General features: G+C 37.6%; 1 protein-coding gene across 15 annotated transcripts in view; it reads left to right on the top strand.

Annotated features, from left to right (window-relative positions):
- The window catches only part of TBL1XR1 (TBL1X/Y related 1), a 167,385-nt gene that overhangs the window by 108,118 nt on the left and 31,274 nt on the right, over positions 1-27,993 (top strand). For 9 of the 15 annotated variants that reach the window (XM_070582390.1, XM_070582386.1, XM_070582393.1 and 6 more), the window contains 2 exons: positions 17,387-17,489; positions 27,830-27,975. In XM_070582390.1, the coding sequence (XP_070438491.1) occupies positions 17,432-17,489; positions 27,830-27,975 (204 nt within the window). In that variant the 5' untranslated portion in view covers positions 17,387-17,431. Of the gene's footprint in view, positions 1-17,386; positions 17,490-22,867; positions 23,001-27,829; positions 27,976-27,993 lie in introns of those variants that run through there. The other 6 variants (XM_070582384.1, XM_070582394.1, XM_070582383.1 and 3 more) reach the window with 2 other exon arrangements.

Raw genomic sequence — 27,993 nt, 5'->3', positions numbered from 1 at the left:
GGCTAGAAAATGGTTATTTTCTAATCATAGCATTGTTTTTGCATTGATTGACTGCAATTCTGTAGAAGGACTCTTCTTAATCAGGTATGGGGATATTCTGAAATAGAACTTGTACAGGAAAGGCAGGGTATGTGCCTGAGGGTTTTAGTTATTAGTTTTTAGAATAATGAATTGATGCTACCCGTAACCTCTCAAGGTGACCGGTGATGTGGATTTGACTTTTAATTTCTACGATCTCCTGGAGTAGACCTCTTTGAGGTGTTTTAATCCACTGCAGTTCCTGTCTCCTTTAGAAATGACACTAGTGGTCTTTGGTTGTTTCCTTGCTTGCGTGGCAAGATGTTCCAGGCTTCCCGCTTCAGTCCTGAAATGAGTCATTCCTCCAAGGAGTTCTGATTCCTTTTAGTGGGAAATGTTTATTTAGAGACTACAGTCAAAGCATGGAGTGCTCATTACTACTAGGTTGTCACTAATTGCTTCTAGGACTTTTTAGAACTAGGAAGTAAGTGTGTATTTTTAGAAAGAGAAAAATAAATCATGAGTTCCTACTTATATTTCAGTTCAAATTTGAGATTATAGGGTTTTAAAGCTTGATTTGTATTGTGTGAATTTTATTAAAAATCTATCAGTGTATTATAACGATTAAAATAATTTTAATTTTTTGCATTCAGTTCCATCAAATATGAGTTTTGTGATAAAAGTAAAATGATCAGGGACTGGCCCGGTGGTGCAGCGGTTAAGTGCGCACATTCCACTTTGGTGGCCCGGGGTTTGCTGGTTTGGATCCTGGATGTGGACATGATACCACTTGGCAGGCCATGCTGTGGCAGGCATCCCACGCATACAAGTAGAGGAAGATGAGCACAGATGTTAGCTCAGGGCCAGTCTTCCTCAGCAAAAAAGAGGAGGATTGGCAGCAGTTAGCTCAGGGCTAATCTTCTTCTTCAAAAAAAAGTAAAATGATCAAACTTATTTACTATCCAGAAAAATTGTTTAGGATAATGTGACACACTCATCCTCTCACTTCTCATACCCCCTAGCATCTTGCTGCCCATCCTCCAGATGTAGCCAGTGTGAGGAGTGCAGTACTACACCAAGAAGAGAAGATGAAAAGATTTTTACTGCTTTTGTATTTCTATATATTTTTCTTTCTGAAAATTTTGGTTTGTAATGAATTTAACGTAATTTCTTAATTTGTTTTATCTATATTTATAAAAAATTTCAAATTAGTAACTAATAGAATTATTATAATAAGACAGTTGAAAGCAGTTTAAAATTTCTGTGGGATTCTTTTTTGTCCCTAGGGGATATATGCAGTCAGACTACTGCTTTAAAATATATTAGGTTTGTTTATTATTACAGATAATTTCACTGATTTACAAAAATAAAGATTTATTTTCCATGTAGATAATGTGGGCTGGCTGTGCCTCTGTTCTGTCTTTTCTCATTTGGGGATCCAGGCTCAGGTTGTTACCTGTACATCTTATTGACCGGCTGTAAATAAGAGATTCCCAAGCCCCACTCTTCAGGTTTGATTAATTTGCTAGAGCAGCTCACAGAACTCAGGAAACATTTTACTTACTAGATCACTGATTTATTATAAAAGGATATAACTCAGGAACAGCCAGATGGAAGAGATGCCTAGGGCGATTGACGGGGAAAGGACTCAGCTTTCATGCCCTTCCCAGGTGTTCCACTCTCCGCAGTCTCCACGTGTTCACCAACCTGGACGCTCTCTGAACCCTGTCCTCTTGGGTTCTTATGGAAGCTTCATTACATAGTCATGATTGATTGAATCATTGGCTGTTGATGATTGATTCATCCTCCAAGCCCTCTCCCCTGTTCCCTCCCCAGAGGGCAGGGGTGGGATTGAAAGTTTCCACGTCTAATCACGAGGTTGGTTCTGGCACCCAGCCCCATCTTTAGGTAAGGTCCAAAAGCCACCTCATTAACATCATAAGCAACGCCTTTGTCACTCTCAACTCTTAGGAAATTCTAAGGGTTTTGGGAGCTGTGAGTCAGTAATTCTGGATGAATATCAAGTATGTGAGAAATATATTTTGGTCATCTGAATGACCACATATATTTTTTTCTTATGTATCACACAGCCCTAGAAAACTAAGACAGTGACACAGTTTGATGGTGCAGTCCGGGGTGGCTTGCTTCTAAGTGTGCGGGAAGGAATGCAAGCTATGACTGTAGGTGACTGTACTGGCAGGGACTTCACTGCTAGGCTGAAGAATTTGAGCCTCTCCTAGAGGAGCGCCTTGAGATTGAATTAGGGAACCAAAGCAGGAAGAAACTAGCTTGAGGTTTTTCTTTCTTTAACCTCTGTTGTTGAATAATGGAGTAGTCCAGCTGCTGAGGAGATGCAAGAGGATGGAGGCTCTGTTCCGAGTAGAGTACTTTCAAATCGGTTGTCCTTTCCAGCTCTGAGGAAAGGTGCAACGTACTTGAGTGAGTTCTCTCTAAGCTGAAATTCTAGCTTAAACCACCTCACACTAAGTTTTATAGTTGATTAGTAGGGAGTTTTGAAAGTTAGCTGTTATGGACTGAATTATGCTCCTCCAAAGATAGGTTGAAGTTGTAACCCCTGGTACTTGTGAATGTGACCTCATTTAGAAATAAGGTCTTTGCAGATGTAATTCAGTTTGGATGAGGTCATTAGGGTGGACCCTATTTCAATATGACTAGTGTCCTTATAAAAAGAGGGAAATTTGGACACGGACACAATCACAAAGGAAATACTATATGAAGACACAGACACAGTAGGAAGATGGCCATGTTAAGGTGGAGGCAGATACTGGAGTTATGCTGCCTCAAGCCAAGGAATGCTTGGGGCTGCTACAAGCTGGGGAAGGCAAGGAAGGATCTCCTCCAGAAGCACTGGAGGAGAGCACAGCCCTGCCAACAGCTTGATTTCAGACTTCTAGCCTCCAGAACTGGGCAGTAAATTTCTGTTGTTTCAAGCCCCAGTCTGTGGTACTTTGTTAGGGCAGCCCTAGGAAGCTCATACAGAAGGATACGGGGATTTTGAAAGCACTTTATGATCTGAAGAACTGTTGATCACGGAACGCACGGATTATCGGAATGCTTTCAGTTGGATAAGCAAGGGGTTCCCACACTCTGCTGTGCATTGTTTACCTGGGAATCTAAAAAGTACTATTGTCTGGCTCCCACCTCCAGAGATTCTCGTTTAAGCGTGGGATGCGACATGGACATCAGGATTTTTAAAAGCTCCCCAGGTGATTTAATGTGCAGCACGTTTTGAAGACCCACTGGCCTGAACCTGCTGACCTAGTCAGATATTCTCCCACCTCCCTCCCTCTACACAGAGAATTTTCTGTTCGTTTAGCTTTCCTTAGCCTCTAGGTAATACGCCAGCCACCCCTTCCCCCACACCTCTTTGGGAAATAAAGGCTGCGAGAGAGTGAGCAGCTTCATGTTTCAGTTGATGTGAGAGGACTTGCTGCCCTGCTGACCTTCCCACATAAGGCACTGATGAGGCGGGCAGACGTGCAGGGCAGTGCAGGTCCAGCGTAGGAGGAGGAAAGGGGCTGGGGTGGCAGTGCCGCTCTCCCGCAATACCTCTTCTCTAGCTTTTCGGAGTGGAATTTGGTAAGAAAGGGGCTGCAATCTGGAATTTGGCTGTGAAGCCTGTTCTTCCCAATATCATTCTTTATTAATGGATTTCTATGTTATTACAGTGTTCAGGGCCTAGAACACTGCCCGGCATGTATTAGCACTCAGTAAATATTTGTTGAATGAATGTTAGAGAAACTACATTTCAACAGAATTATTCAATCAAGTGAGTATATCTGGAAAGAAGTCCATTTACAGAGATGTACTCTCAGAAAATGTATCATTTCCATTTCACCATGTTTTAGTCGATTTCGCGTGTTTTATCAAAACTAGAACTTTTGCATGAGGATGTTTATGGCTTTTAAATACCTTTTTGTTTATTAGGTGTAAATTTACTGGATACCTAATGTGTATTCCAACGTGAACATAACAGAAATTGGACTAAAGATTTAGGTCATGTTACAATCTAAATAATATTGTTCCCTAGTTCCCCAGGGAAACTCTTGAACTTTGCCAAAAAGATGAGTGCTAATATTGCCAAGAGGGAATTAACTTTTGTACCAGGTCTCAAACATTTCAGTCTTCGTACCCCATTACATTCTTTTTTTTTTTTTTTTTTAAATTTGGTCCATTTTTTTTTTTTTAAGATTTTTTATTTTTTCCTTTTTCTCCCCAAAGCCCCCCGGTACATAGTTGTATATTCTTTGCTGTGGGTCCTTCTAGTTGTGGCATGTGGGATGCTGCCTCAGCGTGGTCTGATGAGCAGTGCCATGTCCGCGCCCAGGATTCGAACCAACGAAACACTGGGCCGCCTGCAGCGGAGTGCGCGAACTTAACCGCTCGGCCACGGGGCCAGCCCCCCCCATTACATTCTTAGTTTATTAATGACTCCAAAGAACTTTTGTTTGTGGGTTACAGTTACCGATATTTGCTGCATGAGAAATTAAAACTGTGAAATTTTATGTGACTCATGCATTTTAACATAACAGTAACAAACCCATCCATAAGATGTTAACACAACATATTTTATGAAAAATAAGTGTTTTTCAATACAAAAAATTCTCCTGAGGTGAGTGGCATTGTTTTATGTTTTTGAAAATCTCTATTAATCTCTGGCTCAATGAAATGTGGCTGGGTTCTCACATCTGGTAGGTGGTTATAGTTGGAATGTATGAAAAAAAATGTGGCCTTACAAAGACAATAGTTGTAAATTTTTCAAATCAGAGTAAAAATTTATTTTTCAAATAAAGTGGATACTACATCAAATCTCAGCAAGTGGATAGTTTCTTAAGGGTTAGTTGCAGTGTGAACTCTGAAACTGTATCACTGAACTTTTTGTATTTTGTTACATTAAAACCCATTGGTCTCTCTTGAACTTTGGGTCATTCCCTCAAGCGTAATTTTGTACTGGTCATTGGGAAAATATTTGCTCCCTGAGTTACACAGATCTTCCGTATGTTCATTATACAGAATAAAAACTCAGAGTCATTAGCAATCACCACCAATCTCACAGAGACGTTTTGAGTATTGGGACGTTTTCAAGCTCATGGCGGCTGATAAATTTTCCAAATTCTAATTTTCTTTTAAAAGTGTAGGTTTTATCCTTGCCAACAAATATTGTTAGCTGTTTTCTTTAAAGTGACAGTTTCACTTCGTTTATTTGCAAGAAAATATTTGCCAAATTTCAGTCTGAAAAACCATACTTTGTCAGTCGTTCTTTGAAGTAAAAATGATGTTTATGAAAAAATTTACTAGTTCAGCTTGCAATTCAAACAATTGCACGGTGCTTTTCTTTGAGCCAAGCATCGTTTAGTATGCATCATTTTAGAAGTGCTTTATATGTTCTTAGTGTGTTACATAGAATATTAAAACGATGTAAATTTGAGAGTTAATATTTTAATAAAATTAAGCATTTTTCTGCTTCATCAAGGAAATTTTTCAGTAAAGAATTTTTGTGGGGTTTTTGTTGAGTGCTTCATAGTGAAGAATATAATGACTACTAAATACGGTAAGGTGTTACTGTCTTGATTCACACTAAGGTGCATCAGTGTGAATGTCAGTTCAGTGGAAAAGGCAGGGAATGTCTTAGTAATGCTTTAAAAGTAATTTTGACCTGAGGACCACTTATAAAGTCTTGGGAACCCCAGGGATCTACAGATCTCACTTTGAGACCTAATTTCTATACCGAATAAAAAGCTAATCAAACTTTGTCATGGGTATGACAAAGATAAATCTGGTTTTTAGTTTTGAGCACTTTGAACAGCTGCTAGCAGTGAAGCACATTTATTGTGAAATGGAGAGAAGTATCTTTTAATAAGATCCTATTAAAAGTCTGGGTTTTTTTGCAGTTAGCGAGTCCACAGCCTGGCTGGGTAGGGTACTTACAAAGGGTGGACACAGCAGGCCGCAGCGAGGTTGTGGAGTGATGCAGTTGATTTGTTCCTACTGGGGCTTTTTTGTTTGTTTGTTTTCTAAAGAGAAAATCTTACAGGATACTACTGCCCACTGCTTTCTCTCATCCATTTTCTTTTGCCCTCTAGATTTAGTACTAGCTGGATTGTGGGGGGGCTGTTTGTGTGTGTCTGTTACCTGACTATTAAACTTGTGTTAACTCGTCTTCACTTGATTTGAAGAAGCCCATATTGCCTATTGGGTTGAATGTTGATATCGTCTTTGTATTTTTTTTTCCTGTACTTGGATACTTGATCTATATTAATCACACATTTCTGCTACCAGAACAATTGCACATTTTTCCTCCTGCCCTTCCAAAGAATGTACTGAGTATAACCAATCCATGCACGCTTGTTTTGATTCACTTAGCGCTCCCTAGTCTTAGTTTTGTCTACTTAGTTTTATTTTCCTTCGAGGACCCAAGGAATATGTACTCCTTGTCCAATAAACTGTTTCATAAACACTATTATAGGTAGTATTTATTTATAACTGAGTTCGTTATACCCAGTAACTTTTTCTCTCTATTTTGCCTGTAGTAGCTCAGTTTTAAGCAGTTTCCGTCTATTCAGGTGATAGTCTTTTAAAGTTTTAGCTGCATTCCGATCTTTCAGATCCTCATGATGTATCTGTTCCAAAGCTAGAATAATAAACTTGTTTTAATTGAGAAAATTTTGTTACCTTTCTTATACTAGTTCCCATTCAAACAAACTCAGAGCTTTTCTTGCTAAGGGAGGGAACCAGCTTCTTGATTTTTATTTTCATACCTGACTTTCATCTCCAGAATTTTCTTTTCCAGACTGACAGTGGTTTGCCTAAGTCCTGTGACTAATTACTACTGCTCAGTAATTGAAAAAGATGTGCCAGAAATATGATGTATCTTCTGTTCCCTTAGGGTTATAATTTCTTGTCCTGTTTCATTCCTCTGTCAGTAAACCTTGAACCCTGTTAGTTTTATACTTTTAAAGGGATCTTAGAAGACATCTGTGTAAACACCCACTCTTATATGTGTTTGGGAAGTTGAAGTCCACATCTGTGGACTTTGAGGCAGCTCATCAGAGGCATTTTGGGTATTGAAAAAAGTAGGACTGTAGCTAATGTCAGCTGAACTTAGATCGAAGTTGACTCGTTATGTATTGGATGCTAGTTTACTGTTCTCAGTCTAGAGAGCTTTGCTGAGACACTTAAAATTGCTTAATTTGGGATTCAAAGTTAGTGTTCTGTATCATCAAATCAATGGCAAATGTTCTGTAAAAACCATTCTGTGTTTTGTAAAAACCATAAGATATTGTGGGCTGTACAAAAATAGGTGATGGTTTGACTTTGACACACAGGCCAGAGTTTACAGACTCCTGGTATAGGTCACAGATGAGACAAATGGGTGACATTAGAAGTCTCAGTTACTAATGAAGAATTGGTCTGGGATATCATTTGCCTACGTCTTTATATGTCAGTATTTATAAGGGATAGTTGGTCCTGATGAGCATCATGCGTAATAAGTAGTTAAATGTTTCCTAGTGAGATAGGCTCCTTTGTTTTCCCTTTCCCTAATTCCTGGAGATGTCCACCTGAGATGTGACAGTTTTTAAAATCTTCTCATGCACTTTTGTAAGCCTTTTAAAAATGCGTAATTAAGAATCACTGCATGATCTGGTGCTCTCTGTTGGCCTGCAAGATGCATGTTTAATACCCTGTATAGCTGTACTGACTCAAATTATCGAATTTGGAGTGAAAGAGACCATCTCCCTCAGTTTCCTCATTTTATAGAGGAGGAAGTGGAGGCCGTGAGATTCACATCATTTGTCTAAAGTCACATAGGCTACGTGAAAACTTATTTCTCTGTCATGTTATCTTTAATTTACATCTGAAAGCTCTGGATTCCAGTGAAAAAAGAAAGGAAAAGAAAAGGAATTTAGGAGTTTATCTCTTATAATCATACTTTAATTTCTTAAGATCCACCAACTTTGGAACTTTGGTGACCACTAATCTGATAACAAAACAGAAAAAGCACCAACAACCAAAAGAAAAAATTCTCACAGCACAAACATTGCCTATTACTATTTTTTTCGAGTAATTTTTTTGAGATCATAATGGTTTATAATGTGTAATTTCAGGTATACATTATTATTTATCAATTTCTGAATACACTTCATTGTGCTCACCCCCAGTAGTCTAATTTTTGTCCATTGCCATGCATATGTACCCCTTTATCCCTTTTGCCCACCCCCCCCCCCCAACTGCCTTCCCCTCTGGTAACCATTAATCTGTTTTCTTTATCCATATATTTGTTTATCTTCCACATATGAGTGAAATCATGCATTATTTGTCTTTGTCTGGCTTATTTTGCTTAACATCATACGCTCAAGGTCCATCCATGTTGTTGCAAATGGGGCAGTTTTTATGGGTCTTTTTTTAATGGCTGACTAGTATTCCATTGTATATATATACCACATCTTCTCTTTCCATTCATCTGTACAAGGACGCTTGGGTTGCTTCCACATCTTGGCTATTGTGAATAATGTTGCAATGAAGATAGGGGTGCATAAATCTCTTTGGATCATTGATTTCAAGTTCTTGGGATAGATACCCCAGTAGTGAGATAGCTGAATCATATGGTATTTCTATTAAAATTGCCTATACCTATTAAAAGACAGAAGAGATTAGCCTTTATGTAAAATGTACACATTGCCATGCACACCCTTAGGAAAATTATCCTAAAGGTTCTCGTATGCCAAAATTGGAAGGTAAAAGACAGTGCCAGTGAGTGCTAATTTTCCGTCACAAACTAACTATCTCATGGACATTTTTTTCCCTTAAAGCTACATTTGTTTCTCTTGGAGGGTGGGGAGTGGGCAGTGGTGGGTGCTCTAGACTTTTCACTGGGACATAATATTCAAGTTATTAAAGGTACTTTCTAAAAAACACATAAAACATGAGATATGGAGCTAATGACTTATTTTAAAAGGATATTTTCTTTTAATAGTGTCAATACAAATTATCTCATGAGATTAGGTCTTTTAAAAATATAGTTTAAACTTAGCATTTATCCTAATGTTGAGTGGTAGGAAATACACCACTTTGCTTCTCTTTGGACTTAATATTACAGGCAGCCATGAAAAGATACCCTTAAAATGTTTAACAAGTAAACTATAGTCGTAGTTCAGGGCTAATACATAAAAAAGTAAGTATGCTGCTGTTTGCCATTAATACTTTAAGAAATCAGCCTAATAATTTGATTTTGTTGCACTGGGTTTTGTTTTTAGTTTGGTCAGTATTGTATTAAAGTAAGCTGAAATTCATTTTTCATTTAGAGCTTAGTGTTTCTTCTTGAGATGATTTGATTATTTCTGAATCCTAATGTTGTACTTTACAGTTTACAAAAGTAATTTGGTAAACATGATTTCATTTAGTCTAATAAAATTTTGTGAAACCTTATAAGATTTAGCATTGCAAAAGTTGAGAGTGTACTTGATACTTGATAGTTTTAAGCTATATTACCTACTACTTCAAAGCTAAGTCTTAAAATATACCTTTCTTCATTGTACCACATTTTATACACACAGGTGTTATTACCTAACATTGGCAGAATTTTAATTATTATTTTTAATGAAGCAGGAGATTAAGGGTAATGCATTTTTTGATGCTGCTCTGAGTTTTTCATGGGACGGGAGAGAGGAGAAGAGAGCGTTAGGGGCTGAAGGTTATAAAATGTTAATGTATCCTGTTTATATTGTTGTCTTTGATAATTAAGGATAGGGTGGGTTTCTAAAGATAGAGGTACGTTTTCAGAAAGGCAGATCCTAGCAATTGTGCACTTCACATCAATTTTAAAGGTCTCCAAGGAATGATGAAAGTGTTTAAGAATTTTTGATGAGGGGTATGCATCAGTTTGCTAGGGCTTTCATAGCAAAATGCCACAGACGGGGTGGCTTAAACAGCACAAAGTTATTTTTCTCACCGTTCCGGATGTTGGAGTCTAAGATTAAGGTACTGGCAGGCTTGGTTTCTCTGAGGCCTCTCTCCATGGCTTTCGGACAGCCACCTTCTCTCTGTGTCCTCACGTGGTCTTTCCTCTGCGCGCATGCGTCCTGGTGTCTCTTCCTCCTCTTAGAAGGATACCAGTCATACTGGGTCAGGGTCCACCTTAGTGGCCTCATTTTTACTTAATCCCCTCTTTAAAGCCCACGTCTCCAAATAAAGTCTCATTCTGAGGTCCTGGAGGTTAGATCTTCAACATATGAATTCTAGAGGGACACAGTTCAGCCGATAAGGTGATAGTAACCACCATGACTCCTTTAATGGATAAATTGATTTAATTTCTCTCCTCACCCTTATTTCATTCCCCTCCACACACACACGCTTTGTTTTTTGTTAGTTACTGTAGTTTGGTATTTTTGCAGTGGGTCTTGATTTAAAGAAGACAGTTTGTCGGAGTTTCCTGTGAGAAACCAGTGGGTAGCAGGCCAGTGGATGGTTTTCTTTGCTTCACGGCAGGTTGAGGACTCAGGCCCAACAAACAGCATAATTTTGACCCATGATTCTGTGTGAGTTCGGAGACTGTTACGGAGCAGGATGTTGTGGTCATGTGTTTGTGCCTGCAGAGGCCGGCTGGCCATTTGGGACTGCCATTCACAGTCCTGTGCACATGGGGCCTCGGCAGCATCTGTCAGGGCTTGAAATTTGCAACTTGGGACCTTCCAGTGCTAAGAATTTTGATTTTTTTTTTTATAGTCACTACATTATTTTACATTATACATTTCATACTATTTTTTTGTGGGTTTTTTCCTGCACTGAGGAAAGTCAATTTGGTATTTGAATAACATTTGTGAATACGTAGTCTACATACAGAAATGCTTTTCTCATGTCAGTGCTTTTACATTAAAATGAGGAAATTAATACTGAAGAGGAAATTAAATGATGTGTGTAAGGCCTAGCCCCATACATAGCATGTAGCAATTACTCAGTAAATGTGACTATTCTTCCACTTCATTTTCCTTAGCATTCAAATTAATGAGAAGCAGTGTGCACACAGATAGGAGCAAAGGTAACTTGGTATACTGAAGACATTTTGAATTGAAAGGAACATTAGCTCTTCCACCCCTGTGCCTGTTACAGAGACCTGTAAATCACCTACACTCTACAGCCTTCGCCTACCTGCACCCTCAGCTGTGTGCTTTCATACTTTCCTGTATTTTTTTCTTATCCAAGTTGGAATTAGTTGTTATCTTTCTCCCCAGTGACCTGTAAAGTCATAAGGTCTGGCCCTGGTCTACTTTGTTCAGCCACGTCTGCAGCACCTGTCATAGTGCCTGGCAAGCTGGAAGTACCCAACCAAAGTTTTGACTGAGTGAATAAAATTCATTGGTCAGAAAAATAATACTTTAGTACATTTTTCCCCTCCACAGGTTTTGTTTATTGCATGACCATTGTAGTGTTTACTTTTCAGTTGTCACTATCCCACCCCCAAAAATGTGTCTGCTCAGCCCTGGTTTGGATTGGTTTGTCGCCCCAAAGTGATATATAAGTAACTGGAAATTTGACCTTCCTGTGTGAGGGGAACAGAACCAGAGGTACCACTTCCCATGGGCTGTAAATTGTATCATTTTGACTACCCGGGAGAATTTCTGCTGGAGGGTTCTCTGTTTGCCTCTTGTTCCACCTATATAAAGTGTGACTTCCCAGAGTGCTGTGCTCTCTGAGTACTCCATTTCTGTGTGAAGTTCTTCCCGCTTCTAGTCTGGAAATAATTGGAAAAATTTGTGACTCCCCCTCTCCCCTTTCTTATTTCTTCAAATATAGTCTATCGCTAACTTGAGTCGTTTTCTTGTTTTGAAACATGTCTGGATTATCTCCCCTGTTTGTCTTACCTGCTTTTGGTTGCAACTGACAAATCTCAAACTGGGTTAGACAATATAATTTACTTCTTTAACTGAACTACAGTGATAAATTATCTTCAGATAGTACTTGTTCCAGTTGCTCGATAGATATTTGATGTCGTTAAGGACAAGCTTCTCTTGTCTCTCTGCCCCGCCCTCCCTCTCTGCTTCTCTCTTATCTGCTCTAACCTCAGTGATGCGCATTTCATCCCAGGCTTCACATAATGTCCTTATTGCCTGCCCCCTCCTCTCTGAAGGGAGGAGGTTGTCTTTCATAGAAACCAGCAAGTGTCTCCGAGCATTTCACTTACTAGGAGTGATTGAGTTGGGGCAGAGGGTGAAGGTGTGTGTACGTGGGGGTGAGGTGTCAGCCCTAAACTGAAGATACAATATGCTGGTTGGCTTAAGCAATCAAGTACCTTTCTTTGAATAGGAGGTCCATCCTATTTAAACCACAGGGCTGAGAATGGAGTTGTAGTGGTGTCTTTTGTCAGCAGTGGCAGTGGATGCTGTGAGAGGCAAGCCACAGTTTTCTTCATCTTGGTACATACAGTTGCTCCATTTCTCAGCTGCTGACTTCCAAAGAAACCTGAGCCATCCTTTCTGCTAGATGGACTCTCAACACCATACCGTCCCCAACATGCCAATCACCTTGGGCCCCGTAGGTCATTAGTGTTTATTTGGAAAGATCACCCAAAATGTCCAAGGTTGCATTACTTGGCAATATTAAAAGAATTCTTATTTTAGCATCGAAGTCCTTTTAGCAGCTTATAATATTGTTGCTCTTTTTTCAAGTTTTAAACTAACAGCTGTGGCGGGTATTTGTAGATATATTTAAAGATACATTGTCTGTTTTGTCAACATCTTAATAATACTGAGTATTATTTTAAAATCTTTGCTAATGTTATGGCCAAAGTGTCTTTTTGTTTATTATTGGTGAAGTTAAACATTTTCTTTCCTAATGTTTCAGCTGGAGGAGTCATAAATTGCTTCAGTCTTTTGAGTGGAACCAATTTGTTGGTATTCATTAGGAGTCAAAACAGCCATTTATGTCTTCCCTTTGCTCCAGTAATTCACCTGTAGGGACTTTCCTGATCTTGAGGAATATTCATAAATGCGCATCTACTAAAAAGAAATGGAAGAAAAACAATTTTAAGCATCAGTATCCTTATAGCAGTCTAGAATAATGAAAATTTAGAATCTAGTGTGTTGTAGGCAGGAGATTTAAGAAAATGTTTCTATCCATAAGTTCCACTTTTTTTTTTCAGTCTTTTGAATTTAAAATAATGTGATTTAGGATCATAGTTGGGCCCTGGCTTGCTCCAGGAATGGGATTAGGAAAGAATATGATATCTGTCCTATTCAAGGCCAAAGGCAGAAATAGTACTGGATGTATAGAGGGAGAAACTAGAAGATGGTTAAATATTTGGAGCAGTTGTTGGTCAGACTGTGTATGCTGAACTCCGTTTTGTGATGCTGAAAATGTTACGCATATTCAACGGAATGAATCGTACCTGGATTGCCTCAGCAGTGTTATTTTTACAATATTTGCTAAATTATTGTCTATAAAGTCTTGAAGTAAAATATAAGGAACCTTTAAAATATTAAGTGCACTTTTAAATATAAACATTTGCCTAAATATTAGTTGACTAATTTTTGTGTTGACTTTTGGCTACTTTAATATACCTGTGGATCTAAATGAGGTAACTGATTGCCTATAAGTGATGGGAGTTTTGAATAAAAGCTTTTATGAGTCTATAAGCTGTTGCTGACAGGTTAGGAAGGCACAAAGGCATTTAATTTTTTTTTAATTCAGTCATTTACTGTGTAAGGATGAATAGGTGTAACCAGGCTGAATATACAAGTAATTGCTTTGGGATTTTAGGAAGCGTTTGTTTGGAATGTCTTGTTTGTTTACCTCTTTGGCGGGGGGGGGGCATAGTTTACACATAGTGCCCTCCACCAGGCCTGACACCTGGATCGCAGAGCATCTCATTGCTGTCTCGTGACTTTGTTTAAAGATAGTTCTGAAAGTGCCACGTGGAGGAGATACAGTGGGGAGGTTCCCGAGTGCCCTCTGGAAGTTAGTGATGTCTAGGACTTGAGTGTCTGCATCATAGTGTGGAGGACCCACCTTGGCTGCGTAAACAGACTAACCCAATGGACCAGTTCTGTGGTGCTATAGTGAGCCTACTAACAAAGTGGTGGTATTTTCTCTAATTTTGCTCTTGGTCACATGGGCTTTTAAGGTGTTTTGAAAGTGAAAACTGAGGTTTTCAAGCAGGGAGTGTCTCAACGTTTTCTTTTTGTCCTCCAGTCTCCTGTTATTTTTAAGTGTCCTGTTGATGTTAGAATTTAAAAGGATCAATTTCATGCCAAACTGTATTCTAGAATTGTGTCTTTGAAAGGGGATTAACTCAGGTCTTTCTAGAGTCTATGTGCTTTTATTGCAGCTATGACTGAAACCTCTAGTTGAGGATTGTGTTAAATTTACTCTTTTTTTAAAGGACGCATTTGTTTATATGTTTCTCTTCACTGAAAAAGTGAATTCTGCAAGGCTTGGGACAACATGATTTCATCTGTCTATTCCTAGCTCTCAGCACCGTGCTTTGTCCATCTTAGGAATACAGTTGGTATAAGGGGGAAACTATAAGGTTCTTTCTCTCCAGGATGTAAGAGCTAGCCGGAGTAGGACTAGAGCTGAAATAACACTTTTAAAATTAGAACTATTTACTCTTTTCCCTTAAAAAAATTTACTTTTGATTGCAGACATTCATATAGCACTATGATCAATGGAATAAACCAATTCATAGCAACTGGAACAGATAAGAACTTTCCTGCTCTGCTTGTTTGGTATTATTTGTTAATGACCTAAAAAAAATACCAGCAGTATGTATTTATTCTAAGAATTCCTATAGACGGTAATTTATATCATTTTGATTTGTAGTTTTCTTTGCCCTGGAATGTATTAGATGATGCTGAAGTGCCACTGATCACTGCTTTAAATTGAGACATTGATGGCCTTTGCTTATCAGAACCAGGCACTGTTGAGAACCTTTGCATCTTAGGTACCTCAGTGCCAGTGTTCATTATTTGAGTGTTGGACTGGGTGGTATATTGGAGGAAAAGAATACTGACTCTGTTTTCTTTGTCTGTCTGCTTCACTTGGATTCCACCTAGCCTCTCTCATTTTGGGAAATTCTATTAATGAGATCATAACTGATTGTTTCCCTGATGAACAGATATCCATGATTGGTCGAATTATGATTTGATTTCTAATAATTTTATAATAGGTGGGGTTGGTTGTTTCATTTTTTAACTCATTCATTTAAAAAGGCTTTCATAATTGATAGTTAGTACCTATTACGTGTACTGAGCACATTACTGTGGGTCAGGATAAAATTGAGAAAGATATTCTCCAGAGCACGAATCATCTAATGTACCACAGTGACATATAGACAAGATTTCCTGAGCCAAAATCATCAAGGGAGTATTTATCTTTATCATTCTGTTAAGTATATGTTGAACACTCAAGTGATTAATTGCACTCTGTGAGTTAATTTTAGGGAGGTACCTTTTTCTTTATACGAAAATAGTTGTTACTCTTCCTCTATGGTTTCTCATCTCAGTAAGCAGAAGTACCGCCGATCCAGAAGTCCTAAAAGAAACCGTTGATTCTTCCCTTTTCCTCAGTCCTGTGTCCACGTGTGCAATCAATCACCCTTGAGTCTACTTCCTAAATATCTCTGGGATCCCAGTACTTCTCTCCAGCGTCAGCGCTGCAGTGCAGGTTTAGTCCTCTGCGTTCTTGCAGCATCCTTCTGACTTGTCTCCCTTATTGCAGTCTCGTTTCCTTCCCGCCTGTTCTTCACATCAGAGCCAGGACGGTCTCTTTCAAATGTAAATCTTGTCATTCCCCTCTACTCTCCTCAAAACCTTTCAGTGCATTAATTCTCTTTAAGTGATGCTTTCAAGGTCCCTTCGAATATGGTTTTTGTCTGTATTTCAAGGCTTACTTCATGTTTTGTTTCTCTTTCCTCGCCCGTCCCTTCACTGGCTGTTAGTGCTTAGTGCATTGCTTCTGTTCCCTACCTTGCGCCCCCAAACATTCACATTCTCGCTGTCCTCCTGTTCATCCTTCAGGTCTGAACACCAATGACACTTTCTCTGAGATGTATTTCCAGACTACTAAGTGTAATTAGGGTTTCCTCTGCATTGGAAAATTGATACTACTTCCTTGATGGTCTGTCTTCTTTTCTGATGATGAGTGCTTAGTCACCACTTTTTCCACAACTTAGGGCAGTAGCAGTCCCTGTCACATAGTAGCCTCCTAAGTGCTTGTTAATTTATGATTTTTAAATATACTGTTACCTCTACATCATAAAGAGACCCATGATGTGGCAGGACAGTCAGCATAGGCCCGTAATTTTAGATACCCCTTTACCCTGAATAGATGTTAATATATCCTTTTTAAACAAGGGACCAAGAAACCACAGGCTGTGGGACAAAGCTGGCCTGCTAACCTTTTATAACGACCACAAGCTAAGAAAGGTTTTTTTAGTTTTTAAGTCCTCAAAGAGAAATCAAAAGAAAAATATTTTATGACAGAACAATATCATGTGAAATTCAAATTTCAATGTCCGTAAATTGAGTTTTATTGGAAAAGGCCACACTCGTTTTCTTTACATAGTGTTTGTTGCTGCTTTTGTGCCACACGTGCAGAGTTGAGGGGTTGTGACAGAGACTCTCTGCCTTGCTGAGCCCGGTCTGTTTACTGTCTGGCTCCGTACAGAAAACATGTGCTGATTTCGTCTTTAAGTAATTTCTGTGATGTGAGAACGGGTAAATATAATTAGGACATATTTAAGTTATGTCTCAGTTTCCTTTTTTCCCTCCCTCTGAATTCAAAGTTGAGTATGTCCATTAAGAGAACATCATTTGAGTTTTGAGAACTGTATTCCAACCTCCTTGCTTTAAACATTCCTAGATCTTTTGAAACTTGAACATTTTGCAGATCAGATATTGAGAAAATAGAGACTTCAAACCTTACTAAATTATTTAGATAAAACGAGCGTAGCTGGCTTGTCCCCCACCCAGTGGTCTAAAATCAGTCTTTTCCTAAATAAATAATATTCTGATTCTTAAAATTTACTATTTTGTACAGTTAAGGAGAAAAAGGGAACAACTTTTTATGCTATTTGATATAATCATTAAAATACGATGCTAAAGCCCTTTTATAAATTTTGAATCGTTTTTGCCGTATGTTATTGTGCAGAAAAATAGAACCAGCCATGTTTTGGTGATGTAATCTAGTACTAACTATTGGAAGTAACTTTATTTGTTAGGGTTTATTATTAGGCAATATAGAACCTTCATTTTACATCATTTAATAAAATTAAATGGTTTTTACAACATTGTTTACATTTTGTTTAAGAATATTTTATTGAGAAAATACTTAATTAACTTTGTTTTATTTTTAGGGTTTTATCCTGTGTTGTGACCTCATGGTTTAAGTGGGAATAAAGATGAGTATAAGCAGTGATGAGGTCAACTTCTTGGTATATAGATACTTGCAAGAGTCAGGTGAGTACTTTCATAAAGTAAATAGGCCTCAAATTATTTTAATATTCTCAAAATAACCTTTTTTGCATTTGAAATTTGTATCAGTCCAAACTGTTGAACTTTGTATGTTTCCTTGATGTCTGGACTGCCATTTTAAAGCTATGTGTTACTGCATGGTTTAACTCTCTGACTCTTTCAAATATGTTGGAATAATCCTAGGCAAATATTTGTAACAAATTGTTTGGCTTTCACTGTTCAAAGACCATTTTTATTATTTGTTATGAAGTGAGATTATTGCACACAGTTAGTAGGAACATATAAACCTCTCAGATACCATCAATTCGATAATGTATATTCAGAATCCTCAGCCAAATGTTACTGCTCCTAATTGCAGTTAGTATGCAAAATCTAAATTAACCATATTTTTTCAGAATGCTTTCATAAGTATTATCCCAATTGATTAAATGTATCCTTGACCTGAATTCTTGCTAATGTACTTATTGAGGTGATTAATAAATATAAATCATTTGTAGTAAATACCAAGTAAATCAGTGATCATCCAAATTCTCTAGACAGAGTAAGAGATGCTGTTATAAAACAGAAGGAAAACTACAAGGGACAATGTGGGATAGATTAAGCAAAAAAAAAAACAGTAAAAGTAGAAGAGGGAAAACGTGGGTTGTGTGGGGCACAGAATGGTGGAAGAGCTTGACTGCAGTGGAAAGTGCAGGTTGTTTACATGAGATGGATCATTGCTGGTTGAAAATTTCATACTGGAGAGGTGGAAGTTTAGAAATTAAAGCTTAAAGTTATTGGAATGCTTTAGTAGTAAGGAGAGGCATAGTGTAACGAAGATCATTTTGGTAGTTGCATGTGAGGGAAGACAGAGGGAATAGAGCAGGACATTGAGCCTTCCATTTTAGTTTTGAACTACAGTTATTCTTCTCAGAGGGCTTAGGTAGTTGTCCTTTGTTATACAGGGAGTGCAGGCATGGCCTTAGATCTAGATCCTACCGCTTGTGAGATGTGCCCAGCTGTACTCCGCTTCTGAAATTTTCTCTTGCTCAAGGATTTTCTATTCCCATCACCGTCACTGCTCCTCTATGGCCTGGAACAGCTGAGAAAATGAGGTCCAACAATGGCAGGGAGGGAAAAAGAGAAGAAACTAAAGTAACCAACCAGCGCAGAATAGCTTATTATGAAGCTTTGAAATTAATAGATCTTGTTTTCTTTTTCAACTGGTAAACTGCTATTGAAGGCAAATCCAAAGACGACATCCATAGAACATTTCGAATAAGATAAAATGATTAATAAAGTGAAAAAGTAGTGACCTAGTGATTCTTACATATATTACTTGTATGAACATGTTTGGATATTGTTATGTAGTACTTTTGGCCAAAATGGAAAGATTTTGTTGGGTCAAAACAAACTCTGCTGTAAGAATCTGACTACCATTTAAGCCAGAGCTTTGAGGCTTTGGACGCTAAGCCAAAAAAAAAATTGTGAAGGATCAGTGGATGGGAAACATATTATAGTGGCTTAGAGGTGTATTGTAAGGGCAACTGTTTAGGTTGAAGTATGTGAAACTTGTTTCTGGAGATCAGAAACAGTTGACTAGCTCAGCAGCATCCTGCGGTTCAGCCTATGCTGAGGTGAAATAGTGCAAGGTGAAGTTAGAGATGTTAATGAACACTCATGTCTTCTTGTTCCCAAACAGAAGTCCACAAACCGGTGTTTTATGTTGCTACACAAAAATACAGCAAGTAAAAGAGACAGTAAAATGATACTCTGGATTAATTTCTGGAAGAGTATCCAGTGATTAAATATTATCAAAAGTCTTCTTAAAGTTGCTTATGTTCTCAGAGAAGACGTTTCTAAATTCCATGTTTTAAGGTGTTTTATGTTGCAAAAACAATAAAGCAACAATTATATTTTAAAAATACTTCGTATGGTGGACTATTTATCATATCAAGTTTTTTGTAATTGTTTACTGTGTTCTTGTGCTTTGTGTATGCTTTAGAAAGCTTTGTACATTATAGTGTGTGGGTGATGAAATACAGTGTTAAGCCACATCTCTAAAAAGTGAGCAGCAGTCCCTTTATAAAATCTCTAACTTCCTATTTACATTATGATTTCTAGGGGAAAATCATACTTAACTGATGACATTTTAACTTACGGCAGTTTTTCTAGGAATGCAGCTTGCCATAATTTTAAGAACCGCCCATACCAGAATTCTAAACTTTGCTCCTCTGACTACCAGCCTTAGCATCACTGAGAGAACAGCAGGTGGGGCCCAGGAATCTGCATTTTACAAGTGCCCCAGGTGATTCTTAGGTATAATAAAATTTGAAAGCCACTGGTCTATGTTCGTTGTAGGACAGTTAGAACTTGACAAGAAAGTTGACAACAGGTATGTAGCATGTTCAAAATATTTTGAAAGAAAAATTGTGTTTAGTAACTATTCGAGATAAAGTCCAAAGCATGAAATGTACCCATTGAGACTGGCAGTGTGAGAATATCTCCTAAAGAGGGAGCTGCCACTAAAAGTGGTGTATTTGTATTAATTGGCAAGGTTTTGCAGGAATGGTGAGGCGTGTTTATATCATAAAGGATACCATGAGACATTCCTTTGAAATTCCTTTCAGAAACAGGTTATGGCAAAGAGTTTAAGAAGTTTATAGTTCTCTCAGCTCAGGACAGGTTTCATATAGGGCTCAGAATCCAACCCGTCTCAGCACGGGCTTCTTATTCCAAAAGCTCTTTCTTGGTTCTGATGTTTAATTATACACAAAGATGGCCATTTTTGCAGTTGATCCTCTTTTGGACTCATCTAATCTACTAATTCCTTCTCTGAGTTCTTTTGGGGTTTTAGCATATTTATCACCATAATTTGTAAGAGATGCTGATTGAGAATTAATCATTAAATATCTAAGAAATTTGATGTAAATTACTTTTAGGCCCTAAATATCCCTCTTAAAAGATTTAAAGCAATACAGAAGTTAGAATCTTAATGTTGCTGTTTTCCTTGTAAAAGAGTACTAAATTGGATTAGGAGATAGGAAGAAAGGAAATAATCACGACAAAGAAAGTATCCGTGCAAAGACATTCAAAGGGCTACTTTGTAAAGACAACCACAAAGAAAAATAAAATTTTATTTTGCTTGTCTCATTGTCTATAAGCTCTCAGTCAGAAAGTCAAAAAACATCTCATGAACGGTTTGGTATGTTTTGATAAATGTATGATTTAGAAATAATGTTTTACAGTAAGAACATCTAATATTTGTTCTCTGCAAGGTTTGTATTTAATGTTGACTGGACTATGGTATCCATCTTCAGAGGGAATAAAATCACTTAATTTGTTTTAATCTTAAATATTATGTGTGGTCATCCTATTATGACCATTATCAGTACTAGAAGATAACGTCTGTTAAAAGAGGTACCATCTGTACCTCTCCTCCCCTCAAATTACATAACTTCTCAGAGATTGTTTCCTTATCCATAAAATTTGTTGCTTATTGTAAAAGGGTTGGATTGTGATATTCAGCCTCAAATGTTTTATAGACTTCTGTTTGAAATAAGCCATCCCCTCTACTCATTAAAGCTAATTAAGAGAAAAGTATATTTATTGTAGCAAGTCTTTATTAAGTGTTACAACTTTTTATTTTTCTCAATTTTATTTCTAGAAAGTTCACCCTAATCAAGTTACTTTGGTCATCACCATTTTTCACTTTCATGATTGAGACTTCAATGTTCAACAAATATTTCCTAGGCAATAAAATTAGTTATTTTTTTCTCTTTTGAGATGACTTGAAAATTGAGTGTATTTGACATGTAGTACTGTAAGTAATGATTGACTTGATTGAGTATGCCCCCTTTAATTAGTGATCACCCAAGGGCATTAATAATTTGATTGACCTAATAAGTCATATCTAGCAACTATATGCACAATAAGTGCTAAGTGGTACATGCTAAATTGTATATAACAGAACCTGATGCAGTGTTAATTTTATAAGAGCCAAGCTGGTGTGGACCTTTTAAATTTTCCCCTTTTGCATCGTCACCTGTGACTTTGCTATAGTTATTCCCAGTTCTAGTTTATTTTTTTCTAGAGAAATTGTTCCTGGCAATGATTTATGAACTTTGTGGCACCTGTTTTTCTTGTTGCTTTGTGTAAGATATAATTTTATTCTGCTTAAATTGTGTATTTGGTTTGGGGGAGAATTCTTGATTCTAATTTGTTGTCTCTTACACGTTGAAGAGCTCAGTAACATTTCTATTTATCATGTACTTGAATATTAGATACAATGAAACAGCTGCATTTTATGATTGAAGACTAACTGGAAAATGTAAAAGCACTATGTTCTTATTACTGAGTTATTTCCTAAATTATAATTCTGAATACTATTTTTTAAAATGCTCATGTTTTTAGTACTGAGGTTCATCTTGCCATACAGTCTCTGATTATGAGAAGTGATGATATATGTAGGTTTAAAACATTTGGTTCATGAAAAATCATCTTGTGTCTCCCGCCCCCACCTTTCTCCACTGTTTTCCAGCTTTTCAGAGAGTTATCAGGTATCCCTGGGTAGAAGCCTCTCACCATACTTTTCAGAGGTGGTGCTTACTTCAGATGTTCTACTTGTTTATAAGATCACATGTCACACACACACACACACACATACTCTTTATTTAGAAATCTAAACATGATCATAGTAGGCACTAACTAACCTGAAGGTTCATATATAACATTAAGGTTCTGATCTATAACGCCAAATAAGCCATTCGTTCATGTTTTTCATTGAATGATTTTGTATTAACCTCTACGATGGCTAATAAAATGTCAGCAGTCAAATGGGATTGTAGTTTCTCTTGACTCAGATAAAGGTAACTGGGCTAAATAAACATTGCTTCCTACTTGTCCCCCTGCCGGTGCCATCTATAAACAGACTGGCAGTGGACTGGATGGAGTCAGGTTAAACTGGCTCTGGGTCATGTGCCTCTAGCCGTGAAGAACTGGAGTGAGGAGAGCTCAGGGTCTGGTAGAGACACCATTAGTCTTTTAACTTTTAGGAGTAGGTAGCCAGAAAAGTGCAGTTAGGTATACATCGTTTTGCTTTATAATCAAATAAAATATGCAGTAACATTAATTTGAGACGTATAGTTGTTGTACACATGACTAATTAACAATGAACAGCAAGCAGTTGTCAAAATGCTGGTAAATTTTGTACTTCCAAATCAGTTTTTCTCCTCTTTTTGTGAGTTAAATAACTATTTTTCGCTGATAGAGGAAATTCCTTTTACGCATTCCTACTGACATACTTGTTAAAAGACAAAGATCCTTTAATAGTTGCCAAACAGAGAACTTGTTCAATCTTAATAGTAATCTTTTTGTTTTTTTAGGAATAGCCAGCGTAGCAAGGGTGTAAGGAAACATGTAAATTGCTGATGGCATTATAAATTTGCACAGTTTTTTGCAAAAGCAATTTGGCAATCATGAGAAAACTTCCTTTAAAATGCTCATGTCCCTCTCAACTTTTGAGGGAGTCCATCCTAAGGAGAAAAAAATGTATACATGACAAAATATCTATATACATAGATGTTTGAGGTAAGATTCTTTTTAAACAGTGTACCTTGGGAAAGTCCAAATGTCCAGCTATGAAATGAATAATTTACTAGGTGAGTACATTTATTGGGTAAATATTATAATGATATTAAAATTATTTCCAAAAATATAATTTGTATAAAATGTTTGTAGTTACATATATATTTTTAAGGACAAAATTAGGGCACAGAATTGTATAGCTGGTGTATATTGTGCTGAAAAACATCAATATGTAAAGAAAAAAGGAAATAAAAAATACTAATAGTTCATTTAGGTTTTGTTATTGTAATCTTTTTCCTTCTCCACATTTTCCTTTATTATTTTTCATAAGTGCTGGATCTAACTCTTCAAATATAATTTTCTAGGCTTTTCTGACCTGAAGTTTAAATAGGACCTTGAATAAATTAGATTTTCCTTCCAGACTAGGGCACTGTGTTGTGATAAAGGTTAAGCTTTGCTCATTTTTTCTTGTTTGGATGCCCTAGACTATAACCATGATGTCCCAGGCCCATTTTCATGTTCCTGTATGCTCTGTAGAGTCAAGTCGGCAAGCTCTGGAGGACTAACACCCCTTTGAGAACACAATGCCTGTCATCTCCAGGGAAAGTACTCCCGGAAACAAGCAATACGGAGAAAATGGTTGTTTTGTGACCTTGTTTCTTACAGGGGAACAATGCTCATTTTCCTGAGTAACCATCCACCTCCCGCTGCCAGAGCTGGTCTTTATCCCTGAATTACTGTGTGCTGAACATCATGGTTTTCAGCTTTATTCCTCTCTGGAATCTCTTTTCTACCTCCCAGATCTTAATCGCCCTAATGAATGTATAGAGTACTGGATTTTGTTGTCATGTGCTGTGAAGTCTGCTCTGACTCCTGACAACCCTATGAATGAGTGATGGCCGCAATGTCCTGTCCTCAACTACCCTGCTCAGCTTGTAATCAAGAGTACTTGATTACAGAGGTGTATTTATATCAGATTTGCTCTTACCCCTGGAAAGAAGGGATGCTATTTTAGACAATCAGGCCATACTTCAACATTTCCCAGATTTAGGTCCATCACGTTTGCCTTCTTGTATGTAAATCAGAAGCTCTCCCTGAAAAAGTATTCCCTGCTGATATACTTACAGGTAAATGGAAATATTTTCTGGCATAACCTGGTTCAAGTTTTAGTTTTGTTTTTCAAGGAAGATTTAAGTCATATGCTATTTCTGGCTGCATAGGTTTTCTGATGTGCCAAGATATAGTAGAATCACATTCTGATTCAACAAACATTTATTGAGCGCTAGTTAAATTAGGTAATGTTCTAGTTTTCCAGAATTAAAAGATTACTAGACATAAACCCTTTCCTCAGGCAGCCCAGTCTAGTAGTCATGTGCACACACAGATGTTGACAGTTCGGTGTGGTAAGTGCCACACATGTACAAATTATAGGATGGGCATAGAAGAGAATGATCAACCCCCAGGCAGTGAAAGGAAGGAGGACTTCACCTCCATTCTGATAGGAGAAAAGAGCTTTGGGAGCAAGTAAGGCCCAAAGGCATGAGATAGCACAGCACGATTGAGGTGTTACATGTAAGGGGCAATAAATCACTTGAGTTTCTCGTGCAGTAGGAAGAAGGGTGGGAGTGTGGAATTGGGGAGAGAAGCCTGGAGAGTCTGGTAGGGTCAGGTTACAAAAGTAACTGTCTGCCATACTGAGGAGTTTGGCTTTTGTTACGAAGGCCAAAGGGATCACTGAAAGTGCTCAAGTAAGTCATGATATGATCAGTTTTTATTTTACGAGTGTTATTCTAGCTGTAGTATGGCAAATGGACTGACCTGGGAAAGAGAGGAAAGGAACCTGTGGCAGCAAGAGTCCAAGCAAAGGTGGATGGGGACTCAACTCTGGGTTCTGGCGGGAAAGGAAAGCTGATGACAGAGACCAGAGAGGTAGCATTGATAGGGTTCGTCGAATGGTGGAATGCCATGGGCCGGGGTGGAAGTTAGGATGACTTTCAGGTGTAAGGTCAGAAATTTCTAGGGAAAAAGAAATTTTAGGGAGGGAAAGAGAAGTAGTTTTGAACATAGCGGTTTTAAGCTGGCGTGTAAGGCTATGACTAGAAATAAAGAAAAAAATTAGAGTTGAATTCCACATTTACTTAAGCAGAGCATTTAAGTGTGGACCTTCTTTAAGAAGCAAACGTTACTGAGAAGTGCCAAAACAATGCTAGTGACCACTTCAGGGTGGCTTTCTGGCTGTTTGAGAAATAACTTGAGGCGGACGTAAGCACCTATGATAGCTTCTCTCCTGGTCTGACAGAACAAATTCAGGATATATGCAACATTCCAGCCCCAAATTGACATCTTTCTGCCTGCAACTCTTATGATATCCTTGGACATATCTTGAACTCTATTATCTAATTAAACAGGGTCTAAATGTAATGATTTTCGTCATTTAAATTGTACTGATGAATTAGTAGAGAAATCATGGACTTTGCTACAATTTTTAAGGCTTATGAAAATTAAAACACTTTAAAAAACCTTGCTAGTAAGATGTCTTAATGTTTCCTGCAGTACCGACACCACTTTGTAATACTCTGAGTTGAAACAGAAGAACAGTAATGCAATCTTTTGTTTTCTATTAGTAAACAGGAGCTCACCCTGCTTTAGCTTTATCCTTGACTGTATTCTAACTGTCCAGTAGGAGCAGCAGAGTGTAGCGGTTACCACCATGGTCTCTGAATGAATTCGAACCCTTTTTCTCTTAGTGGCTGTTCTTTTATCTGCTAAGTCACATTATAAAATAATAAAATTACACATATATGCATAGTAGGCTCTCCGTAAGTGATACATCTTTCTTGAAGTCTTACTTCTTAAATCTCTAAGCCACTTGGCTGGTTAGCTTTTTATCCTAGTTGTGATTTACTGCAGGATTTATTTAGGGATGGGTATGTCATTGAAAACAGGAGTCTCCAACCTCACTGCTTATGGATTTCACTGGATATCTCTTAGGCTTTCTCCCCATCCTTCCCAGTCTTTATTCTTAGCCTTCTACCCCGACGATCTGGAGTCTACTCATATTCAAGTAGTTGTGGATTTCCTGATAGGGACAATGCAAAATGGTGCTTTTTTTTCTTGGTATATTTCTTAGCCACCTCTGTGAACTCAGATTAAGCTGAAAACTGTAAATGTGTTTAATAACGATCTTGCCTGTGGGCAAAAGCCTGAGGTTAAAATCAAAGGCTTAAAGGTAATATCTTTTCGTTTCTCACTGTGGGTAGTCACAGAAATTGGAATGATTAGGTGTTTCAAAGAGGGAAGGAGGGAGCCATGAGGAAAATCATCTTAGGGGTACTTTGTCTATTAACCAGTTAAAATATTTCCTAGCCATGTGCTATTTGTGAGCCCACAGTAATTTATTACAGACTGTTGATGAGGGCCTCAAGGAGCCTAGGAGTGGAAGCACAAAAAGCGAAAAAAGACATGGACTAAGCCCTAAAAAACTAGGATAGACAGGCTGGACAAGAGTTGTTGATAGATAAAATCAGTTTAACCAAGGCCCAAATAAGCCCATATTCATTTACTTTATTGAGTATGAAAGTTTAACATTATATATTTCATGTATAATTTAATTGAATTGTTTAATATAGATTAATGACAATTACTATTTAATGGTAAGCTCTGATGGATGTTTTGGTAAAAGAATAACCACCCTTGGGTCTATCAGTTTACTAGACTTTTACTTTTGAACTTAGACTTGGCTTCCATAAAAAGCAAGGCCAACAAAAAGAGATTTTTGTTATGTGTTTTAAAGTATTTCAAATTAAAATTAAAGAATTGCTGATGGAGACATGGAAACTGGTTTTTCACTTGCTAACTCTTCATTTCCTAAAGCTTTCATTTAGATTGGTTACTAAGTGGCAAAGAATTAGTAAATATTTTTACCACTTAACTCATACATACAATGGGATTTAAGCATAGAAATTATTTTTCATCAAATTTCAATTTTCATTTCTTATATTAGTTTTAGTTTGCTTTTTATTTCCTAAGTAGTTTTCAGAAAACCATGCAAAATATTGAATTTATAAAGTGTTTGACAATTTGTATGTAGAAATTTAAATATACTACAAAAATGTTGAATATCACTTAATTTATCTTGGCCTAAATTATCTTGAGTGAAGCAGTTGAGTCACTTGATTTTCAAAGGCTTTTTTCCAGTGTTTTGTTTTGTTTGGGAGGAAGGTTGGCCCTGAGCTAACATCTGTTCCCAGTCTTCCTCTTTCTGCTTGAAGAAGATTGGCGCTGAGCTAACGTCTGTGCCAATCTTCCTCTATTTTATGTGGGATGCTGCCACAGCATGGCTTGATGAGCGGTGCTAGGTCTGCACGCGGGATCTGAACCTGCCAGCCCTGGGCCACTGAAGCGGAGCATGCAAACTTAACCACTACACCATGGGGCCGGCCCCTCCAGCTTTACAGTTTGATGCTATTTGTTGAGGAAAATTATGTGCCACTGCTAAATTTTATATGTACTAGAAATTTTAAATAGTGCCTTATGTAATTAAAGCAAAAAGGAAACTATATAAACGTTAACCTGTTTGGATTTTGATATTTCTTTTGTTTAAGAACATGTTTGACCTCAGCTAACAGTCTGAGATTTCAGAAGTTACAGACTGAGATGGGTGAATGTGGTTCTGAAAGATGATAGAGGTCTTTCATTTGTAACATATAGCATGTTGCCACTAGGAGAATAAATTCTTACACCTTTTCTTTTGCTCTTAGGATTTTCTCATTCAGCGTTTACCTTTGGTATAGAAAGCCATATCAGTCAGTCTAACATAAATGGTGCCCTCGTCCCACCTGCTGCATTGATTTCTATCATCCAGAAAGGTCTACAGTATGTAGAGGCAGAAGTTAGTATTAATGAGGTAAGAAAGACTTATTTC

Source organism: Equus przewalskii, chromosome 18 (genome assembly GCF_037783145.1).
Source record: "Equus przewalskii isolate Varuska chromosome 18, EquPr2, whole genome shotgun sequence".
Taxonomy (NCBI): domain Eukaryota; kingdom Metazoa; phylum Chordata; class Mammalia; order Perissodactyla; family Equidae; genus Equus; species Equus przewalskii.
Note: the sequence above shows the minus strand (reverse complement) of the source record. Positions and strands in the feature narration are given on the sequence as shown.